The 10,232-nt window shown below is 42.5% G+C and overlaps 3 protein-coding genes across 3 annotated transcripts in view; 2 read left to right on the top strand and 1 right to left on the bottom strand.

Annotated features, from left to right (window-relative positions):
* The first annotated feature begins 3,552 nt into the window (after positions 1-3,552).
* LOC124676079 (probable inactive UDP-arabinopyranose mutase 2) lies at positions 3,553-6,191 on the top strand. Its single transcript, XM_047212159.1, has 3 exons — positions 3,553-3,758; positions 4,585-4,714; positions 4,846-6,191. The coding sequence occupies exons 1-3, from the start codon at positions 3,645-3,647 to the stop codon at positions 5,877-5,879; spliced, it is 1,278 nt and encodes a 425-aa protein (XP_047068115.1). The 5' UTR covers positions 3,553-3,644; the 3' UTR covers positions 5,880-6,191.
* Positions 4,602-10,232, top strand: part of LOC124676078 (probable inactive UDP-arabinopyranose mutase 2) — a 10,955-nt gene continuing 5,324 nt past the window's right edge. The window contains exon 1 of the mRNA XM_047212158.1: positions 4,602-4,714. The gene's annotated coding sequence lies outside the window, so the exon portion shown is untranslated. The remainder of the gene's footprint in view (positions 4,715-10,232) is intronic.
* LOC124676077 (MAP3K epsilon protein kinase 1-like) lies at positions 7,053-9,269 on the bottom strand. Its single transcript, XM_047212155.1, has 5 exons — positions 8,842-9,269; positions 8,597-8,731; positions 7,900-8,306; positions 7,692-7,806; positions 7,053-7,556 (listed from the first exon to the last, which is right to left on the bottom strand). The coding sequence occupies exons 1-5, from the start codon at positions 9,166-9,168 to the stop codon at positions 7,380-7,382; spliced, it is 1,161 nt and encodes a 386-aa protein (XP_047068111.1). The 5' UTR covers positions 9,169-9,269; the 3' UTR covers positions 7,053-7,379.

The raw sequence follows: 10,232 nt of genomic DNA on the forward strand, positions 1-10,232 counted from the left end.
GAATCCCTGGTGTTGCGCCGCACTACATCCCGCCTCCATCAACCTTCAACGTGCTTCTTGGCTCCTCCTGGTTCGATAAACCTTGGTTTCTTTCTGAGGGAAAACTTGCTGCTGTGCGCATCATACCTTCCTCTTGGGGTTGCCCAACGAACGTGTGAAATACACGCCATCAGGTTCCTGTCCCTCTACTTCTTGCATTTCATCAAATATTGCTGCTGTTAATTTCATCAACAATAGAAACTTGTACACAGGAGATGGAATTTGGAGGTTAGTTGATTATTTTCCCCTCTTTTAAAATGGCCCAGACAATTAAGAAGAGAAATTAGGGAGAAGAAAAGGTATAACTCAAGAAGAGATTCTCTTAGAAGCAGCTGATATAGGTTTATCATGTTTCTCTTTGTACCTTCGAAGGCGTTGATTGAATATTATTTACACACCCGTGTTAATGAATGGAACATACCAGTGAGGATTGAATATTATATATTTACACAGATTTACTAATTCTCAGAAGACTGAGAATTAGTTAAGTGTCATTTAATACTGAGGACTGTCGATTTAACGCTGAGATCTTGTAAGGTTTCTTATTTTCTGCTCTCCAAGAACAAATAATGCAGCTTTTGCACATTAATTAATTAGTACATCTCAGCAAACATTTTATCTTGTCTATATGAACATATGCATAAAATCCACCAAGAATTAGTTATTTCTTTGTCGATCATTTAGTGGATATAATATTAGGCCTATGTATTGGCAGATGGTTTTAACATAAATGGGGTTAACTTAATTTTATTAATAGGCATTTAATGTTTTTTTGTTAATCCATATTGGCTGAGATGAAGACGCCAATTGTGCGTGCATGTTTAAATCTTATAGACAAGCTTGTTGTTAAAATTCTCAAAGATCATATTTGTATGGACATTATTTGCAATTAAATCATACGTTTCTCCCTTTGATGATTTTGTCTGGCCTCTCCGGAAGTTTGAGTGCTTTCTTAACAAGATCCAGATTGAGACAATTATTCTTGGTAGGTTCTTAAATGTTTTACAAGATAAGTAATGGTATAAATACATATGCATTATTACATTATCCCTTATTTTGTTGCAAGTGGGATTTACATAAGAAAAATATGTATATGCATGTTTATGAGCACCCTTTAGATTTCAGGATGAATATTATATATTTCCAGCTAAAGGATGAATATTTATCTACATGTTTATAAGTTAGGACAAGGGATCGTGGCAACGCACGGGTATTCAACTAGTTAGGAATAAAAAGTCTCCAAGAATAAAGAACCAAGCTTCAATAGCTGGAAGGCAATATATTTTCAGAAATTAGGGCTTGTTAGCCACAGAATTAAGAACAAAAAGGATTCCCGACATTTTAAGGATTGCTTGCAAGGTCAACGCTAAAGTTTTCCCTCTTTTTTTCAATATTCTCCTTTTGTAAATAGATGTAGATACCTTTGTACATAAATCCTATTTTAATATATGAAATTGCAGTTGGAGCATTTCCCGGTGTTTACGCTTCAAAAAAGTGTTGCTATTTTGTTGTGCTTTTTCTTGATAGTCAATGCCATGGTATATTTATAGTAATGAAAAATACATGGTAGACATATATAAATTGTCTCCGGTGATTACAAAATAAATTCAAAAATAAAGATCAAATCTATGAGGTCCTCAAACTCTTTTTTCTTTTAAGACGTAGTCCTACAATTCTCTAAAGGCAACTATAGAAGAATGACATAGATGTCAAACCACAGACCTGTAAAATACCAATGAAGGTTCTCCCATACTTTTAATTTGAGCTCCAATGAAAAGACTACATGTAGACATGTAACCATTAAAGTAATCAACAAGCATCAGGAGAGGAAGAGTTCCAACACCAGTATTTTAGGAAAAATGAACCGAACAACCTAGTCAACGTCACTATGGAGCCAAAGGTACGATCATCATTGTTGAGGATGTAGCAGTCGGGATAAATATCGAGAGAATAATCCTCCTCGCGGCAACCATAAAAAAAATGCAGAATCAATCTAGCGAAACAAGATCGAGTTCTGATTTAATCTACATATCAAGTTTGTTACGGTAGGAAATCATGGGCACTGGATTACAATGCATCCTCACGAGGCCAGAAACTCTCTCAGCTCTCGTCGTTCCAACTTCCCATGGTAACTTTATATTAGTCAAAGGGCACTAAACTTAGTACTTCCTCCTTACCATGATATTGCTTTTTCGTGAAAGTCAAACTACACTATCTTTAACCAAGTTTTATGAAAAAAGTCTCCATATCTACAATACCGAATGTATACCTTATTAAAATATACTACATGATTTGATATGAAAATATATTTTCATGATTTGGTCAAAGTTTACACGGTTTAACTTTCAAAAAAATCTAATTCATGATACATTTCCGTATAGAGGATGTATTTTGTATGCAAATTACATGCATGTCATTTTATCATTTTTGAAAAAAATAGGAGATGCATGTTTTCAACAATACATCGAGAGGGACGCCTCCCGAGCCTTTCAATTTCATTGACCTTGGTACTGCATGTGATACATCAAAGCAAAATAGTACTCCCCATACCTATTTATAAGGGGGGGTTGCGTTTTTTGAAAACAAAATAAACTTTGACACCTAATTTAATCAACATAATAAGAGATATACGCCACAAAAATTATGCCATTGGATGACCAAATTATGGTCAATTTTTTTCGAAGTGTGCATTATCCTAATAAAATTGAAGAAGTACTGCTAAATACCTAGCTGAATTATTTGAATTTTTTTTGTGAAAATTCCACTGATCTATTAACAATCATCAACAATAATACAAAAAGCCCAAAAAGTAATAAAAATTAGAACTAGGTACTTAGACCACCTAGAGACGACTATAAACACTAGCACTAGGCGCGCCAATGTCCTCGCCCCTTCATCACCGGAGTCAGGCAAAGCTTTTCGTAGTAGAATTTGTTGTAGTAGATAAACGCGAAGTCGTCATGCTAAGGTCTCGAAGAACCGTCACCAATTATGACAACTGCAGATTGGAAGAGACTAACATGAAACCATACCAACGAACATGAAAACTGCCCGGGTCCCTGGAGATCCGCCAGGCACACGAGTCCACGCCAGTCATGCTCCACGCGCCCTTCCAGTGCTAGAGGCACCACCGGGGCGAGGATAGAACGGGAAAACCTTATTCTGACTTTAAGGTGTAGCCGCCGCCTCAACATCTCGAAAAAGATACTAAAAAAGAACGGAAACTCGGAATCTTTTAAGAGGTATAGACTAAAGTAGAACACGCTAAATTATTTCTTTGTATTTCTTACCAGCGTAGCCTCACAACGCAAGCAAAAAATTCGGCGAGACCACATCGAGCACGGCAGGTTGGCAGCAGTCGCTGTACTAGTAGTACATAGTACAAAATTACAAGTGGACAAAGGGACGGAAGAAAAAAGGGCGTAAATAGAAGAAACAAAAAAAAAGTCTCCGATTCGTCGGTGGCGCGTGCGTTCCTCCCTCGTCTGCCGGCAGACGCGAGATCGAGGCAGGCGGGCAGGCAACGTGGCCGCGCTACCTTTGCTTCCCTTCGCAGCGACGCGAGGCGAGCTATAAAAGGGGCGCGAGATCCAGATCTGGAGCCGATGCGACCCACCCCCACCCTGCTCTCCCTCACCCTCGACGCCGCGCTCCTCCGCATCGCCAACCTCCGGGACCTCTCCCGCCTCCCCGACCACATCCTCGTCGACCTATTCCGCGTACGTGCCCCTACCTGCTCACCGGTGATCGCTGATCTGTAGTAGTTCAGTATGTGCTGTGCGGCTTGCCCCTTTTGGGGCCCGATTAGTTTCTTTTTGTCAGTATGTCTGAACCAGTGTTTGATTTGGACGATTCAGGCGTGTGTGTGGTGTTGCCTGTGTGTGAGTCACTGATTGACTAGGTTATGTGATCCCACTATCAACTGGTGTCTAATCATCTCCCGGAGTCTGAATGTGTCGTCTCAACCTAAACATAGGGATCTAGAACACAAGATTAGTCTGAACAGATGTTTTCTTGTGGCCAATTTGTGAACACTAGACTAGTCAGAAGAGAGTTGTGGGTGTGTCCACATTAGACTAGTTAGGAATTTAAATCTCATGCTCTGCTGAGTTAGGGCATGTACAATGCATAGGCGCTTATTTGGGCGCTTATGAAAAATAAACTTGAAGATTAGCGTTGCGTCCGCTCTAGCGCCTCTCTCTCCATCGCTGAAGGAAAACACAGGCGCTTATCAAGCATAGAAAATAAACCAGATTGTACACAAGCGCTCGGCGTCAAAGTTCGCATCGATGCAAGCTCATTTCCTGGTGTCCGATGGGAATCAGCCATAACTACCAGGAATATAGTCCTAGCGCTCGCTTGAAGCGCCCCCGTTGTACTTGCCCTTAGGATATCTGATGATCTCTTACTGATCCCATTTAGACTCTGTTTTTGGTTCTGCAATAAAATTACGTGAGGCTCAACATGAACTAGAACGAATCACCAGTTCTCGTGCTCGTATTTTTCATGCTGTTAAATCTCTGACGACGTTTTGATGGCTGGCAGAGAACTCTTAGTGCTGGCAAGCTGACCGAGAAGGTTCTCAAGGTGTTTCTGGCAACCGACTGCGAGGAGATCATCTTGCTTGTTCAGCTCCTCAACATCAAGCAGCCACTTCAACCCGTCCTCCCCACAAGTATGCTTTTCACCCTCTCTCTGCTGTTCAAGTATTATTCTGTCACAGGGATGCCCGACTCAACATCCTCTTGTTTGTTTGTTTGTTTGCAGGGTGCTCCGACAAGTTCTAGAAGAAGATGACTGTGGAAGTTCATGACAGCGAGGTTGACATTGTGATTGCGGCGCTGCAGCCCAACCTGACCCCCTTCTTCGAGGCATGGCAGCCGTTTTTCTCCCGGTTCCACATCATCGTCGTCAAGGACCCGGAGCTGGCAGCGGAGCTTCAGATCCCTTCAGGGTTCGATGTCAAGGTGTACACCAAGTCCGACATCCAGGGACTGCTTGGCGCCACGTCCATCGACTTCTCCGGCCACTCGTGCCGCTACTTCGGGTACCTCGTCTCGCGCAAGAAGTACGTCATCTCGATCGACGACAACTGCCTCCCTGCCAAGGACCCTGCCGGCGTGACTGTTGATGCTGTCACGCAGCACATGATCAACCTGAAGACGCCTGCCACGCCTTTCTTCTTCAACACGCTCTACGACCCGTACCGCAAGGGTGCTGACTTCGTCCGTGGGTACCCGTTCAGCCTGCGCGAGGGGGTTGAGTGCATGCTCTCGTGTGGGCTGTGGCTGCACAACGCGGACTACGACCCCATGACCCATGTCGTGAAGCGCAACCAGCGCAACACAAACTATGTGGACGCTGTGATGACAGTTCCGCTCGGCGCGATGCTGCCTGTGAGCGGGATAAATGTTGCGTTCAACCGTGAGGTTCTGGGCGCCGTAATGTTCCCTGGCCTGCGGATCCGCAAGCAAGGGAACCACAGGTGGGATACCCTTGAAGACATATGGAATGGCCTGTGCGCCAAGGTGGTCTGCGACAGCCTAGGCTACGGCATGAAGACCGGACTGCCTTATGTGATGAGAAGCGATGCAGAGGCAGGCAAGGCCTTGGAGAGCCTGAAAGACTGGGAAGGGGTGAAACTGATGGACGATGTCCTCCCCTTCTTCCAGTCCGTCAAGCTTTCGAGGAATGGAGTCACTGTTGATTGCTGTGTTAAGGAGCTAGCTGGCATCGTGAGGGAGAAGCTGGCACCCAAGAATCCAGTCTTCGCCAAAGCTGCTGATGCCATGGAGGAGTGGACTAAGCTCTGGAAAACTCATGGAGCTCAGAGTGCATAGTGACTCTAGCCATCATCAGGATACAGGAATACCTTTTTTTTTTTACCTAAAGACTTTAAATTTCCATATGCTCTGTCATGAAGCTGAATAAACAATGTTCCTGTGTGCTGGAAATTTATGATGTAGTGCCAGGTGAGTTCGGCTGTCTGCTCGAGAATTGTACCGACCAAAATATTTACATGACTTACAGGAAAGTGTTCATCCTCTGTTTGTCCTGAGGTGTTTCATCTAGTATGTTTTTTCTCTGAAACCAAGTGTACGAGACGCAGTGTAAAACTGACTGACAGATTCGTAATGTGTTTTGGAATGGAACTCTGCGTGTATTTGGTTAAGCAAAAATTACAGTACTATTTCATTTCCCTTCGTGAAGTGAGTTTAGTTTTACTTAACCTCTCACTTATTACAGTAGTAGTTTCCCACTTCACAGAATGCACCAGCTTTACAAGAGTAACAGTAGCGTAGCGCATGTCGAGGCAGAGCGGCAGCTTCAAAGCAGCTCATTAGTAGCGCTGCAGCGATCGAGTAAGCTGGCACACGATTTTTGTTTGTCACCACGAACTTGAATAACCTGGATTATTGGGTGACGCCTTAAACACCAACACAAATTGATCCTGGTAAACATCAGTACCTTCAACCTCTCCTCTCCAGCATGGAATTGGTTACTGCTGTATAAACTGCTCATGGAATTTCACTGATGCAGACATCACGCTGACCCTTCACTTCTCATATCAGGATATCCCCCCACAACCCACACAAACACACACCAGCTTCTACCTAATCTGGACAGGTACTAAATTAGACAATACCACAGTTCAGAAAGTACTCTGAAGAAGTTCCATACTGCTGCCATTTCTTCGACCACAACCCCCTTCCTCAATGTTCTCCAAATTTGGCAGTATTATCTTCTAATGCTTTGAGCTTCAATGTAGGAAAATGCTTCTGAAATAAAGGGGTTTCATGCAAAGTGTAGCGTTTTACTTTTGAGTTTCCCGATACATTGCGCCCTTTGGACAGTCATAGCTACAACCAATCGCTGCAATATCACCCATATTCACCAAGACAGTTCCTTGTTGGCATGGGGAAAAAACATCTCGTCCATGTAAAATTTCAACATCTAGACAGGAATTGCCGTGTAGTTCTGAATCTCAAAGCAAACGACACACGCAATCAAACTGGAGTTAAAATTTCACTAACTGAAGATGCTGACACAAATAAGTCTACACCAACTGTCCTATTGAAACTTTCAGACAGGTCATACAAACCAATTACACTAAAGGCAACGCTAAGCACAAACAAGTGCAACCATGCATGGATTTACAAACCCCATTATCTTGCACCAGACCGTCGAACCTTTTTCCCGATAAAAGAGGGAGCAGGTGCAACAAGCTGTCTGGTGCTGATGACAAGGGAAATCAACAGCTAGGAAGAAAAAGAAAGAAAAGCTTTTCCTCCAGGGCAAACATGTACAACTTGAGAGGAAAATTACAAGGTGGCCGGAGATCACAAGACTGTATTGATGTGCAATGCTTTCAACAGCGAGGTGGCCATTTGTTTGACCAACACTTGTTGACCACCACGCTGCCCATCCCTGCGCTCTTCGATTAGGTTTTGTAGCTTTTGGGGAAGGTCGTTCTCCACTATGAGCTGCTTTGGTCGAGGATGGTGCTCATAGACAACCTGGAAAAGATTACATTAGATCACATATTACTTACGGAGTACAATTTTTGCATCATACTTAACTACATGAAACATTTCTCTGACATATAGATAATTGCTTAATCATAAAAGCAAATACTCTAATAATATACAAACCTTGATTAGTTTCAGCAGAGTCAACCGCGCAATAGCTTCTCGATGGTCAAGCCTTGCAATAAGCAATGTCGTCAATCCGTTTGTGGCTATTGCCGTATTTAACCGAGATGATTTCCTGCGGTGACGTTGCATAAAATTGCATTTATCAATATACTCAATTATAAACGAGATAACATCGAACATGAAATGATACCCTCCGTGTCCTTACGTGATTATCTTGAGAAAAGCATCCAGTATATGGACAAAATACTGTTCAGGGCAGTCTCGGAAAAAGTTCACCAACTTCTGGATGGCCTCATTCGTCAACAAGGCTTGTTCTACTTTTCTGCTATCATTGTCATGAGCCAAGCAAACAGCAATGGAATCTAAAGCAGTACATGCCCATGCATCGTCCTCCAACAGGTTCAAGTACACACCCAACCCTCCATGAAGCCTCAACTGCTCTCTAGAGTTGCGAGAAGCATGAGCCATATCACAAAGCAGAGGCAGAGCATACTGCCTTAGGGGTGATTCTGACATGACAAATTTCATCAAGTGAGGGATGATCCCATTTTCAGCTGCCTGTTCCTGTCTTCTTTTATTGATCTTACAAAGGTTGAACAGAGCATTGAGGACCTAGAAATAGAAAGGAAGAGGCTGTTATGATGTGCACAGAAACTTACATCAGAAGGCAAATTATCTATTTCAGATTTTGGATAACCAGTCACCATTAAGATTGTTCTCAAAACAATAAAGACAGTAAGATCTTGCTATGTTGATTATCTTTACCAATTGATAGGTGGTTTGATCTATTAGTTCTCAGTCCAATCCAAGAAGAGAAACTAAAAAAGCATAAAAGGGGGGGTACAATGTCATGAACATCTGGCATGTTTTTCTGGCAAATTAAGCATGTTTAAGTCACCCACCTCGCTATGTATTTGATAAATAAGAGGTCCATCACGAAGTTCAAGAATTGGTATGAGATGCTTGATAGCATCTGTGCGTTGAAGTGTCTCTAGACAATTGGGGTCACCAGACAAATGATTTATGCACCTAAGAATCTGCAGAAAAAAAAAAAGACAAATCAATAAATAGCAGAGATGGAAAAGACAAACAAATCAATGACCTGAAAAGGTAGCAGAAACAGATTGTAAAATGCTTCAAGCTTTACCTTCAGAAGAATAGGAGATTCTATCTTGTTGAACATCTGAAAAAGGCGTGCTAGAAGGCTTTGACTAGACATGAGAGATTTTACAACGGTGTCTGCTTGTGCAAACTCCAAAAGAAGATCTGCTACTTTCTCAAGATACTCGCGTGCAACATCAGCACTCATAGAAACCATTTGAGCTAATAGACCTGATGATGTAGTACTTCCTGGCGGTCTTGCATTGAGCACTCCTGATCCAGATAACACACCAGATGCTGTCTGTGATGCTGCTCCGGATGTGGATGTTCCCTCATTGGAAGCTGTTGGACCGACTGATGTTGCATACTTCATACTTGGAACTCTGTTGGAACCTTTTATATTAGAATCAAGGTTACCATTCTCTCTTCCTTGTCTAGAAACCTCTGCATGAAATTCAAAGAGCAATTAGGACATAAAGAAGGTTGTACTATCACATTAAACCCCTCCCCATTACTTGCACAACATTTACAAGTACCAACGTTGCATGCTTCACCCACACCCCCAACAAAGAGGCACATACAATGACGTACTCTTTAGCTACTGTCACTGGGGATTCACATATAAGTAGTTTAGACTTGCAAAAACATAAGACTGTATTTTTTTGAAACACCGGGTAACTTATAGAAGTCAGCAGCAGGGGAATAGTTGAACCAAAGAGCCCAATGGTCAGAGGAGATGGTGAGCGGAACAGTGACACTGATCCTTGCACTGCTATGATTGTCTTGGTTTGAAACTTTGATTAATTAAACTCTGGAGGGTTCTTCCATGTCTCCATCTGGTTGATTTTGAGTTTTAGCTATGCTACTCATCCCTTCTGCTAAGTCTCTATTCTACCATTTTGTTTCATCAAAATGCAAACCATGGTACACAAGCTCCAGAAAAAAAACCAGCATGTCCTGAAATTGTTTCCTAGTGGCTAACAGGAGCTACTGTAACATCCAGAATCAGGCTCCATGTTGTTCTGAACAGACTGGCCTGCGGAGTTCACAAATAATACAAGCTAACCATAAGAAGAAAAACGGAGAAAAGAAAAAATCAGGCAGGACATATAAACTGGGTTCTGCCTTCTGACCAAGCTTCATTTTTTCGGGGGGGGGGGGGGACGGGGGGTACTTGTTTCCTGTGTAACTTTCTCTTATATGAAAAGGACAGCAGTGATTGTCGCTTGACAGGTCACACCGTGAACGTTATAGTCTGCACCATGATAGAGCAACCCTAACAAATCCCTTAAAACTGCCAGATTTTTAAAGGTCACGGTGTTTTAAGGGATCTGTTAGAGTTGCTCTTAGGCATTTCCTACTCACCATTTCCCTGCTGACATCTCCCCGGGGAGAAGTAGACAAGCAGTAGAGCCCCCAGGTATGAGCAAAATGTAA

The sequence above is a fragment of the Lolium rigidum genome, chromosome 7, assembly GCF_022539505.1.
Source record: "Lolium rigidum isolate FL_2022 chromosome 7, APGP_CSIRO_Lrig_0.1, whole genome shotgun sequence".
In the NCBI taxonomy this organism is placed as follows: Eukaryota; Viridiplantae; Streptophyta; class Magnoliopsida; order Poales; family Poaceae; genus Lolium; species Lolium rigidum.

What these genes read in the sequence shown, in the direction of transcription:
- LOC124676079 (XM_047212159.1), top strand. Translation starts at nt 3,645, where the DNA reads ATGCGACCCACCCCCACCCTGCTCTCCCTCACCCTCGACGCCGCGCTC. An exon ending in TCCTCGTCGACCTATTCCGC is followed by an intron (nt 3,759 to 4,584) that starts GTACGTGCCCCT and finishes GATGGCTGGCAG; the next exon opens with AGAACTCTTAGTGCTGGCAA. An exon ending in TCAACCCGTCCTCCCCACAA is followed by an intron (nt 4,715 to 4,845) that starts GTATGCTTTTCA and finishes TGACTGTGGAAG; the next exon opens with TTCATGACAGCGAGGTTGAC.
- LOC124676077 (XM_047212155.1), bottom strand. Translation starts at nt 9,168, where the DNA reads ATGAAGTATGCAACATCAGTCGGTCCAACAGCTTCCAATGAGGGAACA. An exon ending in AATCTCCTATTCTTCTGAAG is followed by an intron (nt 8,732 to 8,841) that starts GTAAAGCTTGAA and finishes TTTTTTCTGCAG; the next exon opens with ATTCTTAGGTGCATAAATCA. An exon ending in TTTATCAAATACATAGCGAG is followed by an intron (nt 8,307 to 8,596) that starts GTGGGTGACTTA and finishes TTCTATTTCTAG; the next exon opens with GTCCTCAATGCTCTGTTCAA.